Source organism: Apiospora marii, assembly GCF_038362585.1.
Source record: "Apiospora marii strain CBS 49790 chromosome Unknown utg000004l_segment0_segment1, whole genome shotgun sequence".
Taxonomy (NCBI): Eukaryota; Fungi; Ascomycota; class Sordariomycetes; order Amphisphaeriales; family Apiosporaceae; genus Apiospora; species Apiospora marii.
This window is the reverse complement of record NW_027117376.1, coordinates 717,048-744,558: the sequence shown is the minus strand read 5'-3', so window position 1 is coordinate 744,558 and position 27,511 is coordinate 717,048. Positions and strand designations below refer to the sequence as shown.

Genomic DNA, 27,511 nt, shown 5'->3' with positions numbered 1-27,511 from the left:
ACATTGGTAAGCGAGTTAAAGTACATACAGGTACTAGAAAGCGATCTATCAGTGCATGACAACTGTCTGTCGGTTCGTAGAACCCATACCAATTGGGAGTTCTTGTCCAGCAGTTGCAAGGAGCCCAAGCAGCAGCAGCAATCATCAAAGCGCACAATGGTAGATAAGGCTCTATTATCTTCTCTACACCGAAGCCAACAAGATCCGTCTTGTGTCCGTCCCACTCGATACGTGTGATCGTGGAGGAAATCTGCCCTCCGCTTTGTGCCTTGCAAGATATGTTACAAAAAACTCAACTCCGTTTGGCAAAACAAGACTTGGTAATGCTTGCTGCTTTCATAAAACATACGCAGCCCGAGGTATCAACTAATCGCTATGCTAAATTCCATGAAGTCTATTACACCCGACAACGCCCAGACGTCAAATCATCTTTCGTATTTCGGCAGCGGTTCCCTCCCGTGGTTGTTTCGGTAAGGGGGATGACCGTTAGAAGGGCCCGCAACACTGTCAGAGAGGAGGTCGTGTGCACCGTACGAACCTCCCTCGTCGAAATTGGGTGCCGAGGGTTCGTGCTCCTGGCTTCCAGAAGGACCCGCGAAATCCAGGGGTGGCGCCGAAGGACCGCCATTGGTATATTCTTCCGGGACTTCTGGGGGTGCACTGGCCTCTTCCAACAAGCGGCGCCTCTCCATCTCCTGCTTATCCTCTGTCGGGTGGGACGAAGCTGCTGATGATAGATCTGTCAGGGTCGGTGCCGAAGGACCATCCAGGGTACCACCCAGTGCCATAGGTGGCGCAGTAGACGACCCGGGTGCCGATGGACGAGAGGGTCCCGCGGCAGACTCAGGCCCCGCAGGAGGGGGCTGACTGGGCAACAGTCGCATCTCTGCCTGCCGTACACGTTCCTTTTCCGTCAACCCGGTTGGATCGGGTATTTGTGGTGGTGCTACATAGGCCGGCGCTTGCGGTTCTTGCGAGTCTCTCCGATGTGACTCTTGCCGTTGGAGTTCGTGGTATGTTATTGGGTGTGCGCCTGGAGAGGGGAAATAACTCTGCGTATCTTCGAACGGGGATATGTATTCTCCCGTCTCATCATAGTACTCGTCATCAGGGGCATTTTGCCAGGTATAGTCGGGTTGGTCCGCTTCCGTGGAAAACCCCTGGTTGGAAGGAGACTGCAAGGTGAGTTCAGGACGTACCACGGCCTTGCCCGTGTCCGGTTGCTATCGACACTGCCCACCACGACCTCGATGGGAACGTAGATGACCCCCTTCTCGCGACGAATATGGTCCGTATCGACAATGGTCCCATTCCAATTGGCAAGCCTGCTGACGTTGTTCTCGTGGGAGCCAACTAGGGGCGACGCAGGTCCGGCGGGTACGGAAACAGACCCCATACGGCCAGGCGGCTGTGAACCAAGCTGAGTTTGGCCAGCCAGCCTTCCGCCCAGGTCAATCACAACTTCCACATAGTACTTGAAACTGATCAAGCCACCCGGGACGCCTCTTATACTGGGAAAGACGTCCTCGGGTACCCTCACTGATGTGGTGATGATGGCTGACAAACTGGTCGGATCGATGATTAGAGGCGCAACAGACTGGGACAAGTCTTTCCGAAACACGCTGCAAGACCCCGCGGATGACAGCGAAAGGCCGCCTAAACCTGTCTTCGATTTTGGATAGTATTCCTCTCGCTCGAGACGTTTGGCATCTTCCTCGGACAGCTCTTTGAACATGGATGCCGGCGGTGCATAGTCGACGCGGCCCTGCCTGTAAAAGGTGACAATAATACCGTGAAGACTCTTGATGCGGCGGTTGTGGTTGATCTTGATCCTGACGGGCAGCAAATCTCCAGGTAAACAACCACCTTTGAGAAGTTCCACTGTAGCGGTGATTTCGCGGCCTGCAACCTCTGCCGCAGGCCCCGAGTATTTGCTACCGTTAGCTGACCCGGCGCTGACTTCGGTTCCCCGGAAGTAGTTGCTAGTGTTGCTAGCAGCGCTCTCCCCGCTGATCTCGCTCTGCATGTCACTCTGGATGGGACTGCGCGGCAAGCCTAGCCCATCATACAACGGACGAGCATGATCCTCGATCGTGACCGAGCCGTCGTTTGAGTTCTCGTTGGCCCTTGTCGAGTCCATATCAGAAGCCGGCTCGGGGGTATCCGTTGATGCGGAGTCTCTTTGGTTTGTCCCTGTCGCCGTTGAGTTGGTAGCCCGTTTCCGTTTCGCCCGCTTATGCATAGCCTGCATCGTTACGTTCCTCTCTCGCGGCGGCGACAGTAAGCCGATATCAACCTTTTCTATCAGTGAGATTTTCCTTTCCACACTTGTTGTCGGCGCCATGGTGGTTGGCCGCGTTAACGTAGCCGTGATCATATACGATATTGTGCCCCGTTCGAACTACTAGCAATGAGCAAACGAGCCAAAGTGGGGAGGGGGGTGCGATAGAGGAACATACATCAATACTGCTTGGCAGTCCTTTAGATGGAAAGATGAGGTCGAATTTGAATTCCCATTTCCTTGCCGCCAACCTGCCCTCGCCGCAAAGTACCTGTTCGTCCTGGAAGAGAGAGGCCTGCCCGTTGCCGTAGTACCGGAAGTTCTTGTTTCCGTCGTGGGGTATGTGAGCCGGATTGATCGGGGCCAGCTGGGCGGCGGCTCCGGCGTTTTTGAAGACGCGGACGAAGCCATGCAGGGCGACCGTCAGATGGGTGATGCGAACGGGTTTGATGACGGTCAGGACGATGGAGCCGGTGACATGGTCGCCGGCCGAATACTGGCGATGCGGCTCGTCGGGTCGGACATGAAAGTCGGCGAGGTTGCGGGTTCGCGAGCGAAGGGGTAGGGTCCAGCGCGAGAAGAACGACGAGGCCTTTGACGGCTGATCTTCAAGCGGCAGGTCGGCAGTTCGGTCGACGGTAGCACCCATCTATGCTAATTATCTCTATATTACCCGGACGGCGTTGTGCGTGCCACACATGACACCACACGAGGGGCCTGTCGTCGTTCGCGCGCGCTCGTTCTGGGACTATGGACGGATGGGGATTATCGTGGATGGCGCTGGGTGGGAGGTTGTCGCGCGACCATTCCTTGGGGGTGGAGGGCCACGCGTCTGACTCGGGCGGGCGGGCGAGCGGGCGTTGGCGATGGGCCAGCAGTGTGGGTGAGCAGCTGAGCGAACCCGGCCTAAAGGGGGCTGCGTCGCGCAGTCAAGGCAGCGACGCCGACAGCGACAGCAAGACGGCGTCGGGAAGCGAATTGGTAGGAAAAGAACAAGAACAGCCGGCGGGCAGGAAAATGCCGAGAATCAGTTGATTGATTCAATTATCTCTTGGATCAGTTCGGGTTCACAAGGGCTTGGGTGTTGCATGTGCCAAGCTGTAGGAGGGTCTTGGTAGGAAAGACTGGGCAGCGGGTGCCAAGAGATAGCCATCACTTGGTATTAATAACTCGAGGGGTTCTGGGGCTTCTCGCTGTCTTGACTTGACTTTCAATCGCGGGGGCCAGGAAAATCCACGCCTGGCGCTTGTCACGTTTCGGGTACTTGGCTGGTACATATAACCTGCCAAGCGGCCGGAACAACCTTACGAGGATCCGGAGATTCTCTTCTCGCTCGTTCAATCCCGTCCTATTCCCAGGAAGAGAAAGAAAAAACGAGAAGCAAAGGCTAGGTAAGCATGTTCATACTACATACAGGGCATCCGTCTTCATCCAGTCGTGGCTTGTCAAGTTGATTGATTTGATGGATTGGACTGCTATGATCTGTAACGGGCCCTGAACAGCAAGCATGTGGGACCAGGGCAATATTACCTCTGTTGGGGTTGGTGGTTGGGGAAAGGTGCCCTGGCTCGCCTGGATGCCTGGTCCTCTCAAATCGGACGATGTGTGCGGTAGCGTGGACCTAAATTGAGTAGGTAGTGCGATGGTTCCCCCCGTCGGGTCGAACTAGGACCGTGGGCCGTCTAACGGCGATGGATGTCGTCCCAGTCCTGGCACCTGGACCCATGCATTGATGCGGTGCCACAAGAAAAGCATCTGCCCGGCCGTCCTGAGCTTCTCCAGCTATGCAAGCTTTTTAGCGACTTGTTCCAGATTACGTGATGGAAACCGTCTGCCGACGATATGCCTCTGTGATGCGGTGATGTGACAGGTTTGACTAAAAACGTGTTCACCACGTTTACTGACCAACATCCACGCCTATCTCTGCAGGTACATGACTTACCAAGGATCTGTAGACAAGGTCCTGCCTATTTATATAAGGTACCGGTTGTGGATGTTGGTAGAATCAAGAGATGAAACGCGACGGGTTGGGATGTGGATAACGAAGCCGGTTTTCAGTCATTCAAGCTGCTATTCGCAGCTCACGATTAAGTAATAGGTGGTCAGACTGCTGCCCGTACCACCATGACTACATGGTGAACTGCCCAGCCGTCACTGGTCTTATTCCCGAAACAAACCCCCGAGCGCTAGGGATTAGAATCTATAATCCACATCACTATATCTCGAGTACATACACCTGCGTTTTTTAGTATGAAACAGCTTAGGTTACTAGTCGGGCAATAGGCACTGTAACAAATCTTACAGGGCAGAAAGCCAAGAGAATCCAATGACAGTATATAATACAACTTGGCCTCATTAAGTGTTGTACAGCTCTTGTGTTGTCATCACGCTCGTGGGCGTTGACACTCAGAGCATTTCACCATCTTCTACGTTTATGCGTACAACGGAAGCGGCGAATCAGATTTGCCGGAGGAAAGGCCGTACCATAGGTACATACGCCAGGAATGAAGGCTGGTGCGGGATCATCAGCTGCCTGGCGCTGAAGAGGTTTGGTTTCGATTGATACAAATATGATGAACGTCCTCCTTGGGTAAGAGATTGATCGTCTCAAAAGGCCGGTGAGCATATATCCGGATTGCTTGCCACCGTCCTGCCTTCCGGCGTTCATGGGAAACCCTTGAGATCTAGAGTAACACAATACCGGCATGATGGCGGCAGCCCCCTTGATGATGTCAAGCTTGGCAAAGCTTGCTTGTTGTTTTTAACGCAAGAAGCCGAAATCAGAAGAACCAGGGGCCATAAAACGCCGAAAACTTCGAGGGTAATCCAGATGGTCGTTGATTGTTCATTATTACACTACTGCAGCATGCAGGCATCCTCCCCTCTTCGGTATCAAAACGCCAAACTCCTATACCTATATGTAAACTCCCACAATGCTTCGATGGCAGGAATTAGCCCAAACGCCGCGCTGAAAGACACCCAGTTTATCAAACAAATAGCCCAAACCGTCGAATCTAGTTTAACGCCTCCCCGCTCAAAATGCGTTGCAAAATGCCAGCACCAACACCCTCCACTGCCTGCTCCAGTTCCTTCTCACCAACACAGCTAGCGACCCTCTTCTCGTCAGCAAGCCCGGCACTGGCACCGAATCCTGCCTTCTTCCCCCCTTTTACTTGGGGTTTGTGACCCGATGAACGATCCCGTTTTGCCATCCACAGCGCTCACTAGCGACAGAGTTTCCAAGCTGCTCATCACTTCCCGGAACTCGGAGCTGGAGAGAGGATGAAGCACAGAATCTTGTGTACATAGAAGGCAGTAAGCGTCGTACAAAGTTTTGATGCTAGGCGCGGTGACATGTTGCTTGGATGGAGTCGATAGAATAGACGACGCCTTGGATGCCCGGTTGCGCTTTTCCAAAACAAGCAGGGAGCACAGCGCTGCCTTTTGTTGGAGATTAAGGGTCTTGAGTCGCTGGCTAGTTCCGTTGCTGAACGCAGCTGCGGTTATCTTGTTGAGATGAGCTATGGTGACTCGAGGGGCTGTTTCCACGGAAAGTTCCTTTAAAGAGGCAAGTAAAGTCTCGGCATGTCCCTTGTGTGATGTGCCTCTGGATGGTGATGACAGGTTGATGTTTTCTCCCAAAACTTTGCGCGATGGGCTGGCAAGGAGGGTCTTCTCTCTAATCTCCGCGTCGTGTTTCTGCTTGGTTTCCATTTCGACGAGATCGATGGCTCGGCGGCAGATCTCAAAGGCTTTGCGCAAATCCCCCGTCTGGCTTGACACCTTGCGCGAACACAGCTCAATCGCCGCTGGGTGGATAAAGGGCAGTGGGGCCCCCTCCGGTACCAAGGATTTCAGTCGCGCCGTGATGATGGTTTTGATTTGTAGGGCGGTGTACGGAAGAAATGGGAGAAGCTCAGGCTTAAGGTTTCGAGACTTGAGTCGGGGGAGAAATCGATCTGTGAGGTCCAGGGCATTGGCAATCCCAACCAGCATGAGCCGCGAGCTCTTCCCCATCGACCACTCGAAAACTCGATACAGGCTTTCCAAGTCCAGCGTCAGGATATGGTCAATTTCATCCAAGACGATCAGGTAGACATCGGAGGTCTTCTTGCGAGGCATGAAGAGTTTCTGGAGGGTGGCAGCCGCGTCGACCTCTGCGGCATCGGTCTTATCGCAAAGCAGATCCAGGAGAGTCGCGTACAGGTCTTTGGAGGATTTGATGCTCATGCAGTTGATGTAGGCCTTCTTCACGTCGCGAGACTTTACCACTTCCTGGGTGATCTCGTTGACCATTGCGCTCTTGCCGGTGCCCGGAGGCCCGCTGACATAGATGCACCCACTTGGTTGGGCTGTCGAGCATCGCGCGATAAAGTCCCTTAGTTGCTGACGCTCATCGTCCCTTCCGACCAGTTGGCCCGGGTCGGAGCTGCGAGAGAATAATTGCCGTGCCAGGTGGTAGATTGTTTGTTGCGAGGTTGGCGTGGCAGGTGTTTGGGAAGTAAGGCGCTTGGAGAATTTCCCCCACGGACATTACACGGTGGCGAGGTGTAACAGGCGCCTTGGCAAGTGCATCGCGGAACCGAGGCGTGCTTGGAGTGAGGGGGTTGCGGTCGACCTTTCGGGCCTTCGTACTCGCTGTTGGTGGTGGGCAAGTGGCCTCCTTGGAGGAAGGCGTGCGTGCGAGAGACTCCTCGGTGATTTCCTCCACCACTCCTGCTGGTTCCGTTTCCTGCGAGTCTTCTGCAATGGTGACTGTCGTAGGGTCGGAGTTCTCGTCATTGATCAGGAGGCTGCGAGTCTGGCGCGTAATTCGCTTTGTGGAAAGCTCGACTTCAGGCTCCCTCGAGGACCGGGTCCTCTTTCCAAGTACACTGCGTGCCATGGTTTGCTTGTGTATAAGAAACGTACAATGACTCTAAAAGTGCAATTGAGCAGGAAGGAAGAAGGCGGACAGAAGTTTGGGAAGGTGCAGAGTTGCAAGTTACGCCCGATGTATCATTGATGTGAAAGGGGAGCAAGTACTATGCTGGCAGTTCCAGATGCTAGCGATTTAATAAGTGAAAAAAGGGAATGCGCGGTGCAGCGCGTGCAGTGTCCAGGTCTCGGGTCGGCCGCGATCAAACGCGTCTGGTTTAAAGTGGTTTTCTCAGGGAGCGCGTCGCGCTAGGCCCCTTGGCAGCTTAGCTTTCTTGACCCAGATGTGCGGCACGTGCACCTCCCTCGACGCGCCACTTTTTGGGGCCCGAACTTTCCCAGCACCTGACCCCTGAGCCTCAAAATGGAACAGGGCGATCTCCGTCAACCCGCGGTCAGCCGGCCGCTCGGCTTATTTGCTTAAGTGCGTTGCTGGAATCCACTTCTCTTATCATTCCAGTGACTCTCCCAACGTCGCCACTCCGCCCTTCATCCTCAATTGGGCAGGTAACGTCGTGTCTTTTTCAAATATCCAGCTTGGAAATGCCGTAATAAATAGTCGTTGTTGCGAACATACCTCGCAGGATGCTCGCTGAACAAGGATCGACGTCGCTGGCAGGGAATTCGTCTGTTGCGCCAGGATGACAAGGATGGCGGACTATGACGGTTTGGCCTATGATGGCCGCATCGAAGCGCTTCGAGAAATGGAGTACCCAATGCTGAAAGGTGTGTATTGTGTCCTCATGCTGTCTTACAAATACCAAGCTAACATACCGCCGCAGATAGTGATACGTATCTTGACCATGCTGGGACAACCTTGTATGCAAAGTCGCTCGTTGACGAGTTTGCCGCGGATATGACCGCGAACCTCTTCGGAAACCCGCACTCTGCCAGTGGCTCATCGCAGTTGTCCATGGCTCGTATTGACGATGTTCGGGTCCAGGTTCTGCAGTTGCTCAATGCAGACCCAACAGAGTTCGACGTCGTCTTTGTTGCAAACGCCACCGCAGGAATCAAACTTGTCGCAGATGCTCTGCGGTCCGCGCCTGCTGGCTTCTCCTTCATGTACCACCAAGCTTGTCATACCAGCTTGGTAGGCGTTCGGCAAGAATCCAGAGCCAGCATCTGTATCGATACGGAAACGGTGCAGAACTGGGTCGATGGCGCCCCTCTTCCAGATGAGATAACATCTGCTGGAACCCCTTTACTGTTTGGCTACCCTGCACAGTCCAACATGGATGGGACACGGCTCCCGCTCGATTGGTCTCATAAACTACGACGCCGGAAGGACATTCCACTTGGCCTTTTTACATTGCTGGACGCCGCCGCCTACGTGGCAACCTCGCCCCTTAATCTAGGAGACTCAGAGAGTGCCCCCGACTTTACAGTCATGAGTTTCAATAAAATATTTGGATTTCCGGACTTGGGGGCATTGGTAATTCGCAAGGATGCAATGCCTGTTTTCCAGCATCGAAAATACTTTGGCGGCGGCACAGTTGACATGGTCGTCTGTGTGGGGGAACAGTGGCACGCCCCTAAAAGTCAAAGTTTACATGAAGCTCTCGAGGATGGCACGTTGCCTATCCACAGCATAGTGGCGTTGGGAATTGCCCTGGCCGTCCATCGCCGTCTTTTTGGTACTATGACTGACATTTCACTGCACACATCTTACCTTGCACAGCGATTGCAAGACAAGCTGGATCACATGCGACATAGCAACGGGCGACGTGTATGCAAACTCTACTCCCCGGCAGTTAAGCACCTTGATGGATCCGTGGTTGCTGGGCCCGTCGTGACTTTCAATCTCCAAGATGAAGTTGGTGCCTGGATTAGCTTGACTGAATTTGAGAAAACGGCAGTTCTTAAAGGGTTCCATATACGAACGGGTGGGCTCTGCAATCCTGGAGGTGTCGCAGCGGCCTTGGATCTCATGCCATGGGAGATGAAGAGGAATTTCTCGTCCGGATTCCGGTGCGGGGATGACAATGATATCTTGGAAGGAAAACCTACCGGTACCATTCGTGTTAGCTTTGGAGCCATGAGTACCATCTCAGACGTGGACAGATTTGTGGCCTTTGTTCACGAGTTCTATCGATCCTCGGACGGGTCAACCTTCAACCAGCTCAGGGACGAGACGAGGTCAACGTCGGTACCAGATCTCGTGGTGGCCAGCATTACAGTATTTCCTATAAAGAGTTGCGGTGGCTTCCATATTCCAGAAGGGCGGCCATGGGAAGTCAAGACAGAAGGCCTGGCGTGGGATCGAGAATGGTGCCTACTTCACCTCGGCACTAGTCAAGCCTTGAGCCAGAAGCGATATCCACACATGGCTCTCTTACGGCCATGCATCGACTTCGACAATGGTGTTCTAGAGGTATCTTATATTGGCGAAATACCAAAACATCTCCCTTCAAAGATCACAGTACCCTTGTCGCCAGACCCAGCCTATTTCGACTCTTGCGACACCACAAAATGGCGCACATCGCGAGTGTGTGGCGAGGAGATCGTTGCTCATACGTACACATCCGCCACGATCAACAACTTTTTCTCTGAAATCCTGGGGGTGCCGTGTCTTCTGGCTCGATTCCCCTCTGGCGGCCAGGGCCAGAGCATGCGCCATGTCAAAGCACAGCTTCAGCAACACCAAGCAGGATACCACAAAACGAAACGGAGAGTGCCCGGGGCCTTCCCAACGGAGATCAATACACCGCCCGATTCAGATTCAGAAGTTGACCAGCGACGGATGCTACTCTCCAACGAGAGCCCGCTCCTTGCCATCAATACAGCCAGCCTCAGAGTACTAAACATGGAGATAAGGAAAAGGGGTGGCAAGTCGGTCTCTGCAGATGTCTTTCGAGCCAACATAGTTCTAGATTCTCCTGGCCAGGAAGATGACTTGCTTGCGTACACAGAAGATCACTGGTCTGCTTTAACAATAGGTAATTATCGGTTCCAAATGTTGGGGTCCTGCCGCAGATGCCACATGGTTTGCATCCACCAAGATACCGCAGCCAAGAGCGAAGAACCGTTCGCGACGCTTAGCAAAACCAGAAGATTCAACGGCAAAGTCTTCTTCGGCACACACATGTGCTACGCAGCTCCTGGCAATTTAGAAGAAGCTGGGGCTCTTAAGGCCTCGGCCCCAATGATAAGGGTTGGCGATAGAGTATCGGCTGATTGCTGAATGCATGCGCGTCGGGGCGTAGTAGGATACATGCCTAATCTCTTGGATAGATAGTCATCTTTCCATATATTGAACTAGCAATAAGACCCATACAGTATCACGGAGCTATCCCCTATTGCATCCCTGGAGTGCAATACGAGTTTCCGAGAGAATGAGACGAATTATGGGAAGAAAATGCTAGGGGGTTCCTTCCGAGACATTATGCTCGGATCCTTGACTGTGTGTTTGACTTTACCGCGCCGTGACAGGGTGAACCGCCGAGGGTGTTGTGCACTGAAAGTCTGATACCAGACGAATATCACAAGTAAAGAGGAGCCCGCACGAAGTACATAAGTTGTAATAACTCAGTATGTCGCAAATCAATTGAACGAATGCCCTGTAGAACCACACAAACGGCGGGGTCGACGGCCTGTGCAGGCCGGCTATTGCACCGCTGCCTTACATAGTTAGTCCAGGTAGCTGCTACTGCTGGGAAACAACCAACAGCCCGCCGATGGCTGAGTGATAGGCAGGGAGATCTGAGATCCCCAACGTGCTCCCAATCAAATAAGCACTCTACTTTTAGGGATAGCTTCAGGCACGCATCGAATACTATTCGACAGGCACATCATTCTGCAGCAGATCGAACATCGAACCCGAAGACGAACCTACCCCACTCTGATACAGCCAATGCGGTCTAGCCTCCGAGCATCCACGCGTCGGGGTCGTTTCTAGCGTCCGAAGTCCCTAACATGGGACGTGGAACGGGGCGAACGTCCATCTGGGTTCAGAGTTACTGGAATGTCTTGACGGCCGCTCAGCCACAGGCAGCGCCCGTTCGGCGGTCATTGATTTAGTGCAATCCAGCAATGGTTGATGGATTGATTGATTGATTGATGGGGATCGCACGTCAATCAGGGTACTTTTGCGAATTAGCCTGCCCGTGATTGGGTTCATTCCAGAATCGCGTGAACGGTGAAGGAAAGACTATTACTGCACCACTTGCACTTCTTCCTCCCCCGACGTCCTTACCACCTTACCCCTCGAACCATTTCTGAAGTATTCGCGCCATGCTACACTGCGATATGTACTTTCCGTGCAGCAAGCCGAATACTGTTGCATACTAGGGTCTGGCTGAGCTGGACGAACGACCGAACGTTGAAGGGACGTTGGCCACTAGGTACTGCGTTGACATGGGCATACCCGCTTCGCCCCAATCCCTGTTGTTATTCCCTACGCCTCAGATGGCCCGCCTTTGAATGGATCGCAAACCATCTTTCGATACGGAACCGGTAGGAGAGACAAGCAACAATCCGGCAAAGGAAGACAAAAACAACGTCATATAATGCCGCCACGAAGATCCCACAAGAAGTCGAGGAGAGGATGCCGCCGTTGTAAGAGTCGCAAGATAAAAGCACGTTAACCTGGGCCTTCCAGCGCCACCCTGGAACCACCATCATGCTCTCTTTTCTGTTATCTTGCTAACCGTGCCTCCGATAGTGCGATGAAATACACCCGCGCTGCGGTAACTGCCTCAAGCATGGCGTCCTTTGCGACTTTGAAAACCCAGACATTGCAGAGTCTCTGGTGGTGCCCGACACACCTGCGACCTCGGCTGCTTCCCCTGATCCGTCCACAGGGCTTTCTCCCGTCCTTTCTTCCCTAGGAACGGCTTCGCCCATCTTCACGGCCGCTGCTTCACCTAGCTTTCCCGACATCCCAATATCCATACCTACCTCCTCACGCCATACGAGCCCGATGTTGCACCCGAGGCCGATGGCCCTATACCGAAACCCAGATCCCCCGCCACTCAGTCAAGCCTCGCAGAACAACCGCATGATGGAGTTGAGGCTCCTGCATAACTATACCACCATCACATCAAAAACACTGTCGCTCCAGAATCCCGACATCGAGGCGGTTTGGAGGGATACGGTCCCGCACTTGGCCTTCTCGGGTGCCAGCTTTCTCGCGGATGGTCTCCTTGCCGTATCCGCCCTGCACCTCCGCCTCAAGTCGCCCAACGACCGGGAGCTCATCCGTGCGAGTCACTCATATATGGCCGCCAGTCTCTCCGAGTACAGTGCTGCGCTGAGCAAAGGCATCAACCAGTCGAATGCCGAAGCGTTGTTCTTGACCGCAGCCCTGATTGCTTTTCAGTCCACAGCTTCGCGCATATTCACCCGGGACGATGGCGGCGACGTCCGCGAACGAAGCGACGGCTACGTCTTGCCTATATCGTGGTTCCATGCCTTTCAAGGTGTCAAGACGATTGTGGCTACGAGCTGGCAGTGGCTGCGGACCAGCGGTATCGTAATACCAATCATCCAATCTCAGCCCTCCCTGAACCTCAATCTCAGCGCAACCAAGTCCACCTTCTTTGGCCACCTCCTCGACGGGCTCGACCAAGAGCTCGAAACTTCTGAGCCCGACGCGGCTTCGCGCACGCTAACCCGGCAAGCCTACCAACACGCGGTTGCAGTCCTCAACTGGGCCCACAAAGTGCCGCGCACCGGAGCGCCCATGGTGTTTCTTGCCACTGTTTCTAAGCGCTATGTCGAACTCCTGCAGGCGAAGCGACCTCGCGCGCTGGTCATCCTGGCCACTTTCTTTGGGCTGCTAAAAGTTCTGGACACCGGGGTGTGGTGGTTGAAAGGTGTTGCGCGTCGCGAAGTCATGGGCATTGTTTCCTTCTTTGATCCTGACGACGAGGAGTGGTGGCCACGGCTGCAATGGCCGGTTATGGTTGCCTTGCATGAGGGTGACACTATTCCTCCTGAAATCTGGGGGGCCGACCTGGATGAAGAAGGCACAAGCGATCCCAATCGGGGAAGCGAGCAAGTTCTGTCGCACATTGAGGTGCTTACGCGGATGTTCAACTCGATCGACCCGTCTCCCAACGGAGAGGCGACCTCGTCCGATGACGATACTGCACAAGTGCTACTGGCCTTCGTGGAGAGGGCCGTGGCCTCACCAGATCCGGCGATGCTGGTGGATCTACCTATACCTCAAGTGGATTGAAGTCTGGGATTATATATACTCTGCGATCATGTCCACATTGGATGAGTTAGGCAGGGTTTCCGCGCGCTTCTGGAGTCAGCAAAACTGTTGCTCTGCATCTATCAGCCTAAGCAACAAAGCCCCTATGGAGCTCTATTCATACTTCTATCTAACTTGCGAAGTGTTGCCCAGACGATCAATCCGGCTATATTTGGGAACATTACTCAGATAATCATCCGCCCCGGAGGAATGATACGCTGGTCCCCTACTATCAAAGTATGGCCAGCAAGATCACTCGATTGAAAAAAATGATTGCAGTATAACTGCGGCAGTGTTCTCGGAACCGCGGCTCGCTTAGTGGTGTTTGTTCCACTGCATAGTCCATCTCATTAGACTGACTTGGCCGGCTCGTACCATTGCCAGGCAGACATGTCTGCCTAGAACGCGACGGATGCTGTGGTGGGGGCCGCGCTGCAATTTCGCTTCTGGTCCACTGCGCCGCCCAACCCGACATTCACATATCAGTCAACAACAGTCGCTCGGTCAGTTCGACTGGACTATTCATTCATTTTACGCTACTGCTCTAAATATCTTCCAGTCCAAGTAGATTTAGCGTTGTTCCGGCTTTTTTTTCCTCTCACCCGCAGCTCGAGTCCATTTGCCTGGCCGCCAACGAATAGTTACAACATTCGACATATACCATCCAATTGGGACCTCACCAGATTGCCAGGTTGATACAACACCACCAAAAATGGCCGGTATAATCTCTGCCTTCTTTCAGACCCTGCTTCCGAGCACGAGGGCGCCAGAACCGGGCGCCCCGACCTCCCTGGCCTCGAAAAGCCGGGCAGTCGACGGTACGCAGGATTCGGTCGCAAAGGACACGCAAGATACGCCATACCCTTTCACTGTCTGGGAGCCCAAATCATCTGCCGCGGCTCCTAGTACGGATGCGAGCGGCGCCGGCACAGGTAGCAGGCCCGCCGGTACCCCTGAGGCCGACCCGGAGGAGATTCGGAGGCTTCGGACCCAATTTCTCGACAAACGGCTTAGCGAAACAGGGAACAAGGGACGCCGGCAGCCCAAAACATTTACGACCCCGGTACTACGTTGAGCCCAGAGTTGAGCAACGACACACTCAAGAGAGTTCCTAAGCACCAATTTGTCCGCCGTGCACCTTCGGCTGGATAACGCCGGTGCGTGGGAAAGAGGACGTATCACATGCGCTCGGTGAAGGAAACCGGGCAAACTCGAGCACCTTGCTCCTCGATACCCAGAACAACAGCGAGAACTGCTGCAGCCCGCCCGCCCGCCAGCACCTTTATGCCGGCTGGCCAAGCCATACCAAGAAATCAAAACAAGGAAAGCTTGAATTCGGTACGAGAAAGGATCGGATTCTGTAATTAAAGAAATTAGGCGTTTCGTCTTCTAATAAATGCATGCACGATCTTGCTTCAACATGGTTGCGGTCTGGTCTCTCATGACGTTGGCTGCCTGTCGTCTGTTTTCCATAGACTGCTGCTTGTTCAACATGTCTTGGTGCGTAGCATCATGCGTCGGTTCTGTATTCCGTCAACTATGAAAGCTCTGCCCCCGCCGGATCAAGGGCCTACTGTACGAATCAGGGGTCATTTACTACCAGAGTTTGTTCCTCTGGGTGTAAAGCATGTAACTGTTCCGATAAAGTGGCCTGTCGTTCTTTTGCGGAAATTAATATATCAAAAGCAGCGCTGACGCCATCAAGCAGATATCGTATTAGACAACGGCTGCAGCTTGATCCGATCGATATTGCATAGATAGATGCTGCAAAGCCTCGCAGCGGTCATCCATCCCCTTGCAGCTGATGTGGTTTTTTTCAGGGGCACGAACCTGCAAATTGGTACGGGGCTTGGTGCATGTGCATGTGCAGGTGCAGAAATCTTGTTCAGGGCGAGTGCGCCTTATACGCCGAATCACTACACACTGTCCGTCGCGAAGTGCCTGGAGAGATTTCCGATGGTAGTTGTCTTAGAACGACGGAAGGATATCGAACGACTTCGTGTTGGGATATGGGTGTTGGATAAAGTGTGTTCCGGCGCCTGCTTCGGCGTTTTCGCCGGGTTCTACATGCAGCACGACGGACCAGGCAGGCAAGGCAGGTACTTGTATGTCATGTCGCGCCTGCAATTCGGTTCATCAGCAAGTGCCAGGGATCTTTCTGTTCACGTTTTCGGGGGGCTGTGTAAGATCGCGATCAGCTGATCGTGCAGGAGTAATCCATGATCACGGGGTGGTAGGTTAGGTATTTTATTTGTATTTGTAACGTCATATCTCTTCGGTCGCGATTACCGACCAACCACAGAGCCCCCCCGTTGCTTTTGGTCTCATTGGTGCTACCCCAGCCCTACCCGGGATCGGCCCCTGGGGTACAGTAACCTAGGTATTTGTTTTCGTTGGGCGGGCGGGCAACGGGTTGGGCCGGTCAAGGGGGACCGAAGACCCCGTTCGCTGCCTGTTGCGCTTCTGGGCATTGCAGGCGACGCTATCTCTCATCACCAACAACATGTGTTGAAGAGAGTTGGTATTGGCCATGTAGCCGAGCCGCTCGGGCTTGCACTCGTATTCGACACACATACATGCGCGCCGGGAGGAGATATCGCAACTTATTGGGGGGATTTCTTTAACGCTCCCTTTTCCTATCACACACAGCCTGGCTGGTGCCATCAATCCAGTTTGCAGTGCCTCGTCGAGAATCAGCTGAGGCTCATTGGGGCCGCCCTCCTTGTGTTTGTGTTCTCTCTCCTATTTCCATCTCGCGCGGACCCGAATTACGAGCTCATGTGCCCCTGGTTGTTCCAAGTTTAGCCGTACAGGACGTTAGCCTCTTTTCTTTTCTCTCCCGCTCAGCTTCAATCCGCCCATCAGACCAGGCCAGGGCGTATTTATTGGTGGTTGCAACGAGCAGTAGTGAGTGGGTTTAGCTGATCGAGGGGAGGAAAAAACGTGGGATCGGCCCCCAAGGCTGCGGAAAAGCCATGCTTTCCACGATCTTCATTGGCAGGGGGGAGAAGGCAAGCCACCCTCTCCGGTTACAAGGGTGTGTGGGTGGCTGCTGCACCTCCCCCTACGCCGGGGCTTTTTTCTGGAACCGGGGGTGCGTTGCACGACGGCACCTATTTATTATTGCTGAAGGACCTACCTGGAGCGAGCCAGCGGATCAGCCAGCCAGCCTTACTTAATGCGCAGGCGCGGGAGAATCGATGTAAATTCATTTAAATACGTAGATGGGGTGACACAGAGACCCCCTGGTCACGGAGAAAGAGAAAGGAAAAAACGTGTTTGCTTTGCACGCACACAGACAACCGCCACAGAAACCCACTCCACCTTGTCAGCCATAGGGCGGACTTTGATTCGCGAGCCGTCCAGCTGGTACCCTATAAGGCGGGCTGAAGTCGCGACGCCCTCCGGCTTTTTGCTCCTCCGAGTACGATAGGTACGTGCCAAGCTTGGCCCCTTGGCCCTCTCTCCTACCTCCCGTCAAAACAGCTGTGAATGCAAACAAGTTGGTGATAGACGGGTGGATGGGTGCTGGTACTTTTCTTTTTTGATGGTCCAATGAATCGCTTCGGGGGCTCCGACGACGACGACCGATGCGTATCTGCAGCCACCGATTATTTCTGATTGCATGCGTCATGGGAAGTGACCAACTGCAGTTAATTAGAGAAAGAGGTGTGCCAAAATAACCCACGTTTTTGTCGCCCATGGAGAGAGCGTGTGTGAGTGATGGAGAGCTGACGAGCCATGTGGTCTGGTTGGTCGATCGATACAGTCAGGTCCAGGTCCAGGTCCAATCCAGTCATTCGCGCGTCTGACACATCGCGACAATGGGCCAGTAAGGTTCCAGGTCCCGGGGGGAGATCCCAAATACAGAATCAGGCGGTGCCCTCTCATTCTCGTAGGTTGGAGTCGTTTCTGGAATTGCTGAGCAAATCAAGCCAAATCCAAAAACTGCTAAACTAAGGTCATAGCATGAGATTATAGAGCCATGATGATGAAGATGAGGAAGATTTTAGGTTGCCATATTAAAGGTGCTGTTTCTGAATTGCCTTCTAGTGCTTACGGAAGGGGGGTCTGTCAGGGCTATTTGCGTACTTGCCTATACCGACAAGCCCCGAGCCAAGAGGACGCAGCAAACCGTAGATCGCACTGTGAACATCTCTCGTTTTTCTTCGCCCGTATATACTTTGGACCTGAAAATGGGAGCTGGATGTTTGCGCAGGTCCAGGGGAGTAGTGGTGATATTGGAGGGCTATTGTGGCGTCTTTGCCGTTACACTGGACAAGCTACCAATAAGTAAGGAAGTAAATATGGATGCATGACTGGAACGGCTAGCTAGCTGACTTCTCCAGCTAGGCCAAGATTTTACTACATACGGTTATTTCCCACGAACAATTATCACATACCGTGCACCAACATCGTACATGGAAGCCTGCAAACGAGGGGCGGGCATCCGTATACTTGCGTGATGACACCTGCATCAGAAGGATTCAATTGCTTGTCTAACTGATCTTGGAAGATGGCCAAGCCCCAACCCCGATGCCCCCCTTCTCCCCGCAAATGGGCTACGCGGATTGGGTATAGCCCGCCGGGGGAGAGTGGGAGGGGAGGAGCGCAGCTGCGCGCGTAGGGCTGTGGTGGCTCGATCCCTATCCTCCCAGGTGACCAACGACGTATAAGTCTTACGGGGGCGCAGGGAGAGCATCTGCCTGTTGTTGTGCTTCCATACTCGACCACGGTACCGATGAGTATGGGATCTATATATACGGTTCGAGGGCTCCCTCGTGGCCTGACTGCCTTGGTCGCGTATAAGCATTCCTTCAGCTCTACTAGCGTTCACGTTTCTTCCTCTTATTATTGTCATCTCAACTAGAGTATCCCTTTCATACCTCGTATCCCTGACCCGAGAGCTAGTCCGGGTCTACCACCGCAAATATGTTATCGGGGTTGGTCGATATCACCGCCCTGCTCGAGCTGTGTCTCGTCGGCTGGGTCGTCTACGGGCTGCTCACGGCCCTGTACAATGTCCACTTCCACCCACTGAGGAGGTTTCCCGGCCCGTTGGCGGCCCGGGCCAGCAACGGGTGGAAGCTGTACATGGAGGTGTTCCGGCAGGAGTCGCCGGCGCATCTGCTCCAGAAGCTGCACCAGCAATATGGCGACGTGGTGCGGATACGGCCAAACGAGCTGCACTTCTCCTCCGCCGCGGCCTACCACGACATCTACAACCCGTCGGCGCGGTGGGACAAGGACCGGGTCCAGTACGAGTCCGTGGGCGCGGACCATTCCATGGTCAGCCTGATCCCCTACGAGGAGGCCAAGCAGAGGAAGGCCGTCCTCAAGTCCCTCTTTTCCCGACGGGCCGTCCTGAATCTCCAGGGCTTGGTACGACGAAAGGTGCGTGTTTCTTCTTTCTTTTAGTCATACCATTCCCACATGATAAGAGCGTTCTTGCTGACAGTCTTTCCTAGGTGGACCACCTTGTCCAGGTCTTGAAGCAGCGTAACAAAGAGGGCAAATCCTCGGACCTGCTTATGGCGTTCCGGTGCATGGCGCTCGACGCCGCCACCGACTTCTGCTTCGGCACCTCGCTCGACGCCCTCAACGCGCCCGAGTTCCGGGCCCCGCTGCTGGTGGCCATGGACGCCGCGCTGCCGGGCTTCGCCGTCATGAAGCACTTCCCGCTGCTGCGCAAGGTGGTGCTTCACCTACCGCCCTGTATCATCGGCACCCTCTACCCGGACCTCGTCGGCCTGCCCCGGACGCAGCGCATGCTGCGGCAGCAGGTCGCCAACGTCATCACGCACCCCGAGATCCTGAAGGCCAAGCCGCACCCGACCGTCTACCACCGCCTTCTCGACCCCGAGGCCCAAAACACAAACGCGGCGGCCGCCGAGGCCGTCCTCTTCGACGAGGCCAACACGCTCATGTTTGAGGCGACCCACACCGTCGCCGACCCCACCATGTTCGGCCTGTTCCACATTCTGAGCAACCCGGTCCTGCACGAGCGCCTTCTCGCTGAAATCCGGACCGTGTGGCCGGAAGCCTCCGCAGCGCCGCGCCTGGAGGTCCTCGAGACCCTGCCCCTGCTTACCGCCACCATCAAGGAGTCCCTGCGCATGGCCCCGGGCATCGCCTCGCCGCTGTTCCGCGTGACCCCCGCCGAAGGCGCCGTCATCGACGGCCGGGCCGTCCCGGCGGGCGCCACCGTCGGCATGTCCATCTACCACGTGCACCACAACGGGGCGCTGTTCGCAAACCCGGAGCACTTCGATCCGGACCGGTGGCTGCAGGCTGATAGCGAGAAGAAGATGGAGGGGAGTCTCGACCAGTGGTTCGTCGCCTTCAGCCGCGGGCCGCGCAGCTGCCCCGGCTCGAACCTCGCCTGGTGCGAGATGTACATCCTGCTGTCGACCATACTCCGGACGTTCGACCTCCGGCTCGACCGCACCACGGCCAACGATCTGGCGTGGCGCGACTGCCTGGTGCCCTACTTCACCGGGCGCCACCTGCACGCCTGGTGTCTGCCATCGAAGGAGTGAGAGTGCTGCGTGTGGCTCAGAAGAAGAGAATATTTGTACATGTAGGGTGTTTTCCAATCAGTGGGCAAAACAGGTGTACCCGTTTCTGTATTATATCAGGGAGGTGTTTAACTTTGTTTTCTTCCATTCGGGTTTCTATTTGGCTTCTATACCCCTTTTGTTTCTACCCGGCCGGGTAGTGTAGGATATTGTATATTAGGGAGCGGAAGACTTTAGAGCAATATTCGCAAGATGCCACAATCGATTTAGCACCAAGCCACGTTCGTCTTCTGTACCTGCTGATCACCTTGATAACTGACCATACCTGATGTCGTCCCAGCATCGAAAACATGAGCTGCCATCCAATTTGTGTCGTTATGGTATGCTCACGATCAATGATCCTCAAGTCAGCCCAACCAAGGAACCGTAGACGATCTGCACAAGTGCCACGGGGCACCGGTTCTCCCTGATCGTCGAAGTCCACCAGTGCCCGTCGCAGACATCAGTTGGCATGATGGAAACAACGATCTTGCATGAACCACCAAGGCTGAACGGCCCGGCGGCCTCTCAACCCAATGGGACCCGAAACGGCAGAGCCACATGAGTGGGACATACATGAGAGGCTCTGTATATCCCACACAAGGCGAATCCTACGCAGAATGGTAGTACCTGGCAGGTAACAGTATTGAAGCGGCCTGATCCATGTGCCCGTCGAGAAGCATCCCCGAGTATCGGGGTCCCTACAATCCAACTCCGCAAGAAAAGAGGGAGTGACCCCTCATCGGACACGTCTCCGGCGCCGCCGCCAAACAAGCCATAGCCGAGGCTATTTTCATGGTTGACGTCAGACGGCAGCACAGGACGCCAAGAAAGCTCTGGTTTCTGAAAAACGGAGTTTTCGTGAAACGGATCTGGTTATCCCACCCCTGGCCTGGCCAGGAGCAGGTAACCTAACATGTGTGCATGAACCTATACTCCGAGATCGCAGTCGCTCTTGCGCCATAAACATTAGACAGGGTACTCTAGCCTGTCGGGGGAACTGCGGTGCGTTCTCTCCAATGTTCAAGCAGTGAAACAAGACTGGTTTGATAAGGAGGTAACTACAAATAGATGACTCGTGCGTTTCGTCCGGGCCATTGGGGATGACAACAATCGCGTACCCGGCACCGATCCCCCACGTTGCGGGGGAAAAACTTGCCAAGGGTCCTCCAACGTGGGGGTTGCCTTCCTATGTTGGTACCTCCGGGGGCTGCGGGGATCATTGCCCCGAGCCTCGGTGAGGAGACATGTCAATGGCTGGGTAGACATGAGGGGAATAAACTCATAGCAGACCTGGAGTGCCAGACCTTGTCCTATGCATCCTCGTATACTTGTTACGCAGCGCTTGCTGTCACAGAGCTTAGGTTTGCCCACACGAGTTCTATCCAGGCAGTTTCAAACACGATCTCTTGGCAACATGCTCCAAGGTTGTAAGGCGAGAGAGGCCCTAGCCAAGAGCGGCGGCGCGTCGTTGGGCCTCTGGCAAACCTTTCCTGGTGCCAATATCTCGAGGACCTTGGCACGAGCTGATGGCATCGACTGGGTCATGGTCGATTGCGAGCATGGAAACATCGACGGTAAGCCAAGCATAGCCCGCCCTCTACGACCGCAGTCTCGTTGAAGCCGTATGCGATGTCACTGACAAGGAAACGCTCAGATGCTGCAATGCATGAAGCCGTTCCAGCTATCGCGGCCTGTGGAGTCAGTCCCTTGGTGAGACTGCCGGACATGCAGGGCTGGATGATCAAGCGTATGTCATGTCCAACCAGGAGCAGAAAGTTGGTTTCTCTGGGTCTAATTCTGAGCGTGTTCCAGGCGCACTTGACGCAGGAGCTCATGGGGTTAGTCAATAATAGCCCCTAACAAGTGCGAAACGACGGCTAACGATGGGCGTAGATCTTGATACCATTGCTGCGGTCAGCTGAAGAGGCGAGGAAGATCGTGACAGCGGCCAAATTCCCGCCCGTGGGCCAGCGTGGTCTTGGTTCTCCTTTCGCAATGGAGCGTTTCACACCGATTCCAACGATGACGGAGTACCTCCAGAGCGCGAACGATTCGTTGCTCACCATGGTACAGATAGAGACCAAGGAAGCGCTGGAAGCTGTCGAAGAGATTGCAGCTGTCCCAGGCGTCGACTTGCTCTTCGTTGGGCCGTTCGACTTGGGCAATAACCTTGGAATGCCCATCCTCGATGGGGTGATGCAAGATGGCTTGGAAGAGGCCATTGAGCGTATCCTTACAGTAGCACACGCAGCAGGCAAGAAGGCCGCTTTCTTCGCCACGAGCGGAGCGCAGGCAAAGAAATACGCCGACCAAGGGTTTGATATGATCAGTGTCGCTCTGGATGCAACTGCCTTGCAGCAAACGATGTCTGTGTCACTGAACTCGGCCCGTGGTCTCGATGGACCGTCACCAGGGGGGAGATACTAGGACTATTGGCGGATTGGTAGGTAGTTAGAACGCTGTGCTGCCGCATGTCAGAACTTGGAGATGTTTATGCCAGTTTATTCTTCCTCTTTCATTGCCAGTTGAACTTTGTGTAATCACAGTCGTGTGTTGGTTGTGACATTACTAGCACCGAGTAATGGGCAGAAAGCTTCAAGTATGATGCAAGAGGCAACGAAACCAGGCTTGGGGGAAACTCTGTATGTAGAATATGATGCCGGGCTCAAGCCGCTTCGGCTGCGTCCATCTTAGCTTGAACATCTGCCTCCTTGAGCCTATGCATAAGTTTCAACGCCTTAGAGGCTGACTTGGGGTCTTCCTTAGGCGCGGTAGCCTTGCTCACGTGTATCTGCATACCGTGGTTTAGGATTCTGTAGCGTGCGAGTTCAATCATGGGCATCGGCGACGTACCACCGGGACATCAAATTCATACAGATCTCTCCAGCGAGGAATAGTCTCATCTTTGATGATGTCGACTTCTTGAAAATCAAATGGGCGGGCATCCCACACGTTGGACAGGACGGACTTGGCTTGGACACAGAGGCCGCAATTCTCACGCGTAAACAACGTGATCCGACACGCATTTTGAAATAGTCTGGTAGTGGCCCGCATGCTGTCGGTTGCAGGTACGGTACCTAGGAAGTTGAGGCTGAAAGAGTGCAAGTAGAGGCCAGTGCGTACTGGAATATAATGTACAAGTAATGCAAATATGGGTGCAAAGGTTGGTTGTGCCTTGCAGATGGGATCTCCTGATTTGAGATGGAGGTGGAGCTTCCCCCGGAAACCAGCCCGCTAGGCAGCGGCAATTGACAAGCCATTGTGCCATTGCCAGCTTGATCCCTGTCGCCAGAGCGTCATCGCCCAATCTGCAGCCCATCTCGGTAGGCGGTGAGGCTGCCCCTCCAACAATTGAACAATATTGTTGTTGTTTCTATGGCATTCCTTCACTTCCATCTCAGAAGCCCCCGATAAATTCACGGCCAATTCGAGTCATCTCTCATCTTTGGGCATTGGCATCTGTATCAGGCATCCATACACCGACGACACCATGGCTCAAAAGTGCGTCCACAAGGGCTGCGGCAAGGAGTATTCCGACCCGGAAGAGGTCTGCAACTACCATCCGGGCCCGCCCGTTTTCCACGAGGGGCAGAAAGGTGAGTAAAAGTGGTTGCATTCCAGTTACTTGCCCCAAAGGCGAAGAACCCTGATGGCGCTTCACGCTACACGCAAATTTGCTTGGTTTGTTCTTCCTCGATTAAGTACTGAAACATGGACATGATTCATTACTAGGCTGGAAATGCTGCAAGCCCCGGGTCCTGACCTTCGACGAGTTCTTGGAGATACCGCCCTGCACCCAAGGCAAGCACAGCACCACCGACCTGCCGCCGGAGATTGAGAAGAAGACGGCCGAGGACGTGCCCGCCGACGTCCTGAACCAGACCCTCGCATCCAAGCTGTCCGAGGTCCCGACGGATCTGCCTACCCGGGCCCCGCTCGCGCCCCAACCAGCACCGACTGCCCCGCCACCGCCACCCGAGTCCGAGGATGATGAGCCGTCTCTCGAAATTCCCGAGGGTAAGGAGTGCCGGCGCAAGGGCTGCCACGCAACTTACAAAAAGGGCCAAGACCGGTCGGACGATGAGCAGTGCGTCCACCACCCCGGTGCCCCCATCTTCCACGAGGGAAGCAAAGGTTATAGCTGCTGCAAACGTCGCGTGCTGGAGTTCGACCAGTTCATGAAGCTCGAGGGCTGCAAGACGTCCCCGCGGCATTTGTTCATCGGCTCCGGCCAGGACAAGAAGAAGGGCAATGGCAGCGGCGGACCAGCCCAAGCTGGCGGCGAGGAGACCCTGGACACGGTGCGGCACGACTTTTACCAGACCCCCTCTACAGTAATAGCGTCCTTCTTCCTCAAGAAGATCGACAAGGCCGCGGCTACAATCAAATTCGAGGAGAAGGGCTTGGTGCTGGACCTCGTCACGAGCGACGCGGTGCCCAAGCGCTACAAGACTACGGTCCCGCTCTACGGCGCGATCGACACGGAAAAGAGCACCTCCAAGATCCTGGGCACCAAGCTCGAGGTCAGCCTGTACAAAGCCGATGGTGCGAGCTGGCCTGTTCTCCGCAGCGACGAGCAGACCACTGGCGAGATCCTGCAGATCGGCCGCGCCGGGCGAGTGTAAAGTTACACGCTTCGTCCGAATGAGAAAGCGAAAGAAAGAAACAAAAAAGTCAACAAAACAAAAACGCCCGAAACCGTCTTGGCGAGCCTCGAGACGGTGGTCGTGTAACGAACTATTGTCTTGGGGAGGACTCTTGGGTGAAGGATCGCTTGCAGATCCTTGGGCGGACTGGTACAGCGATGACCCGTGACGCACTGCTGGAAGACGGTGGGCTTGGCGGCGCTCAAGGCAGCCCAACTACAATATCGGGTTGCGAAAGCGGTGATCGACTAGTTTTTTGGTGGATATCGCACGCCAGGGCGATGATCGTCATACGCTTCTTGGGCTGTGCACAACAACAGCGATAGATAGACGACACATCGTTAAGAGCCCATGTTTTTAGGTCTGTAGCTTCAGGATGCGTGGTCAAGAATTAGATCCGCCAGCGAACAGTCATGAATCAGAACCACCCACGAACATACATGCACCCACCCACGTACGTACGCATTTCTGCTAGTAAAGACACTTGCGAGAAAAAGGAGTCGCTTTGGGATGAACCTATTGGCCTCCTTGCCTCCCCGGAACTAGGCCCCGGATCTCTGTAATCAATAATGTGGAGGTCTGTTTGATGCTGCGGCCGTCTGTACGGCGACCTACCCTGGAGAGCCCCCCTAATCTGACCAGGCAATTGACCGTAAAGTAGAGGCCAAGGACCGACGCACGCATGTGACCTCGAGAGAAACACCACGAGCGGACGACCACGTCGTTGGAAGTACGCAACACGTGCCCCGCGGATTTAATAATTTTCTCTTGGTTTCTTTTTTCTTTCTTATCCCCTCCTCCCTCTTCCCAAGAGGAAGAGTTGAGTTTCCGCCTGCCGCTCGGCAATGGGTGTGGGCAACCGGGAGTGCCGCGGCGTGTCTCGTTAAACGCTGGCCGCCAATTGGGTGTTATTATCCTTCTCACGGATCCGGCCAAATCCATACCCGAGGGAACCTCAAAACCTCTTAACCTAAAGGTTACTTAAGCATTTAGAGTTAAGGTTGTTAGTCACAGATAATGCGCGGTTAATTAGGGCAAGGGGGACAAAGGGACGGGGGGACGGGGTGGTACCTTATTTGGTGGTGGTGGTGAATGCTGAATGGCTGGATGGGTTGTCCCGTCGTTACATCCCGCAGGCGTCCATTAGTGGAACGTGGCTGCTTGATCTCTCTATCTCTATCTATCTCTTTTACCTATGAGAGAGGCTCGTCATATCCTTCTTGTGTTTCTCTCCTATCATCTGTGATTGCGGCGGAATGATGGCTTTTCTCACGCTGCAACGCAATCACACCGGATAATTTCGCCATGGTTTTATCTAGCCTCTTGGCAGAGGACGCAAGAAGGAAATATAAGAAAAGAGGCTGGCTTGGCTTCCATAAGCCACTACCGAAGATTACGTATATGCTTCCTTTTTCAGTATCACGCTCCCTCTCTAAGACAGCAGGAATAAATTGGCTTATTGTTGGAAAAGTCTATGCTGTTTGCTGTTTGTTTGGTACTCAGGGCATGAGCGTTCGGACCAACAGTGGCTCCCGACCCCGTTTCCTTCTTGGCTTGGGCTTGGCTTGCTGGCTCGATGTGCGAAGGTTGTGTGCTGTACCGGGTGCGTGCCGATCGTGGACGCTCATATGTCTTGCCAAGATAAGGTGAGAGAATGTTGTGGACTCTCCGTCATCTGCACCTCTTATCGCGCTGCAGTACTCCGTATGTTTACGCTACACCGCCAAGGCGGAGACAGAGAGAGCAGAGCGAGAGCGGGTGCGGGTGGTGGAGGCTGTGTAAGTGAGTCGCCAAGCCTGGTTGTTTCTCTTGCTGATGACGGCGGCGATGATGATTACAAACCCAGAGTATACTAATCAGTAGGAACAAATCTGCGCACGCACATGCGTTACCTGGTGGTCCTCGAATCCGATCGTCATTCCAGGAAGCAACGGGCCGTGGTTTCCGACGAATCATGCAAGTGGACGGTTCTTGCGGCTTCTTCAGCTCCTGTCGGAGGGGCCACAGGCTATAGTAATATGCCGGCGATTCCACGTATTGATAGGGATATATCAGAATCCATGATATAGGGGATCGATCGCACAGATTCTGGACCGATCTAGAACTCGTCGGGCATCGACGGGCAAGCCACAACAGGGAGGCGTCAAAGAGTTGGGACGAGACGAGACATAGGAGAGGGACAGGACGAGGATGTTCCATGTCGTGCAGCACACACATATGTCGGGCACAGATTAACAGACCCGTGGTTCTGGGCCGACGAATCATTGGCTGCAGATACGCCTCATTTTGCACGTGGATGTCCCCTTCCACTAATTATCCAAGGTGCCTGCTTTCTTTTTCCCAATATCGCGAAATTGTTCCCTGAATGGCTGTGCTGAGGCTCCGGCTGCTGCGGTTGGTTAAAATCATCGGTCCTCATGCCAGTCATCTTCGTGTCTCTCGAAGAATGATGATGGGCCAGGGAATGGAGATGGTGGGCGCCCGAGGAAATCCATCTTTCTGACTCGTGCGTGTCGCGCCTTTTTGTTGTGACGGGTTCCTTGAGTTCCCCAGGTTGTTCGTCACTTGCTTGTTACAGGCTGTTTGTTTCGTCAGAATGGGCGAAACACTTCGCAAAACGTAGGAACAGAATCTGACGAACGAGCAGGGGAAAACTGTGTTGTATTTATTCTGCCATGTTCATTCCGTCCTGGCCTTGCCGATCAACTCTTGGTGTGATGTGGCCCTTGTGGGAAAAACAGGTGTTTATCCCACGGGAATTTTCACGAATAAGCGATCATACTATCCTGAAGAGGCACTGGGCTCCCGTGGAATAAACAATAGAACAGGAAGGAATAAACACCGAAAGTTTGCTCGATAATATTCAACGTCTACCCTAATAATAACTACATACCACCGCATGCTCGAC

The 27,511-nt window shown here is 54.2% G+C and overlaps 10 protein-coding genes across 10 annotated transcripts; 7 read left to right on the top strand and 3 right to left on the bottom strand.

Moving 5' to 3' along the window:
• Positions 1 to 425: 425 nt before the first annotated feature.
• PG985_007203 (uncharacterized protein) lies at positions 426 to 2,930 on the bottom strand (the record flags this gene model as incomplete). Its single annotated transcript, XM_066826972.1, is given in 3 exon segments — positions 426 to 1,223; positions 1,241 to 2,401; positions 2,460 to 2,930. 3 exon segments carry the CDS (start codon positions 2,928 to 2,930, stop codon positions 426 to 428), a joined length of 2,430 nt encoding a protein of 809 aa, XP_066684647.1.
• Positions 2,931 to 3,031: 101 nt separating this feature from the next.
• Positions 3,032 to 3,316, top strand: PG985_007202 (uncharacterized protein; the record flags this gene model as incomplete). The annotated part of the gene is made up of 1 exon (XM_066826971.1): positions 3,032 to 3,316. The coding sequence occupies one exon, from the start codon at positions 3,032 to 3,034 to the stop codon at positions 3,314 to 3,316; it is 285 nt and encodes a 94-aa protein (XP_066684646.1).
• A 2,088-nt stretch (positions 3,317 to 5,404) lies between these two features.
• On the bottom strand, positions 5,405 to 7,166 carry PG985_007201 (cell division control protein 6; the record flags this gene model as incomplete). The annotated part of the gene is made up of 2 exons (XM_066826970.1): positions 5,405 to 6,710; positions 6,814 to 7,166. 2 exons carry the CDS (start codon positions 7,164 to 7,166, stop codon positions 5,405 to 5,407), a joined length of 1,659 nt encoding a protein of 552 aa, XP_066684645.1.
• A 682-nt stretch (positions 7,167 to 7,848) lies between these two features.
• On the top strand, positions 7,849 to 10,382 carry PG985_007200 (MOSC N-terminal beta barrel domain-containing protein; the record flags this gene model as incomplete). The annotated part of the gene is made up of 2 exons (XM_066826969.1): positions 7,849 to 7,924; positions 7,981 to 10,382. 2 exons carry the CDS (start codon positions 7,849 to 7,851, stop codon positions 10,380 to 10,382), a joined length of 2,478 nt encoding a protein of 825 aa, XP_066684644.1.
• A 1,324-nt stretch (positions 10,383 to 11,706) lies between these two features.
• On the top strand, positions 11,707 to 13,379 carry PG985_007199 (uncharacterized protein; the record flags this gene model as incomplete). The annotated part of the gene is made up of 2 exons (XM_066826968.1): positions 11,707 to 11,755; positions 11,932 to 13,379. 2 exons carry the CDS (start codon positions 11,707 to 11,709, stop codon positions 13,377 to 13,379), a joined length of 1,497 nt encoding a protein of 498 aa, XP_066684643.1.
• Positions 13,380 to 14,109: 730 nt separating this feature from the next.
• Positions 14,110 to 14,472, top strand: PG985_007198 (uncharacterized protein; the record flags this gene model as incomplete). The annotated part of the gene is made up of 1 exon (XM_066826967.1): positions 14,110 to 14,472. The coding sequence occupies one exon, from the start codon at positions 14,110 to 14,112 to the stop codon at positions 14,470 to 14,472; it is 363 nt and encodes a 120-aa protein (XP_066684642.1).
• A 3,857-nt stretch (positions 14,473 to 18,329) lies between these two features.
• On the top strand, positions 18,330 to 19,936 carry PG985_007197 (uncharacterized protein; the record flags this gene model as incomplete). Its single annotated transcript, XM_066826966.1, has 2 exons — positions 18,330 to 18,791; positions 18,866 to 19,936. 2 exons carry the CDS (start codon positions 18,330 to 18,332, stop codon positions 19,934 to 19,936), a joined length of 1,533 nt encoding a protein of 510 aa, XP_066684641.1.
• Positions 19,937 to 21,371: 1,435 nt separating this feature from the next.
• Positions 21,372 to 22,384, top strand: PG985_007196 (uncharacterized protein; the record flags this gene model as incomplete). Its single annotated transcript, XM_066826965.1, has 3 exons — positions 21,372 to 21,531; positions 21,689 to 21,795; positions 21,851 to 22,384. The coding sequence occupies 3 exons, from the start codon at positions 21,372 to 21,374 to the stop codon at positions 22,382 to 22,384; spliced, it is 801 nt and encodes a 266-aa protein (XP_066684640.1).
• A 238-nt stretch (positions 22,385 to 22,622) lies between these two features.
• PG985_007195 (glutaredoxin domain protein) lies at positions 22,623 to 23,011 on the bottom strand (the record flags this gene model as incomplete). The annotated part of the gene is made up of 2 exons (XM_066826964.1): positions 22,623 to 22,748; positions 22,811 to 23,011. The coding sequence occupies 2 exons, from the start codon at positions 23,009 to 23,011 to the stop codon at positions 22,623 to 22,625; spliced, it is 327 nt and encodes a 108-aa protein (XP_066684639.1).
• Positions 23,012 to 23,447: 436 nt separating this feature from the next.
• On the top strand, positions 23,448 to 24,582 carry PG985_007194 (uncharacterized protein; the record flags this gene model as incomplete). The annotated part of the gene is made up of 2 exons (XM_066826963.1): positions 23,448 to 23,553; positions 23,690 to 24,582. 2 exons carry the CDS (start codon positions 23,448 to 23,450, stop codon positions 24,580 to 24,582), a joined length of 999 nt encoding a protein of 332 aa, XP_066684638.1.
• Between the last annotated feature and the right edge of the window lie 2,929 nt (positions 24,583 to 27,511).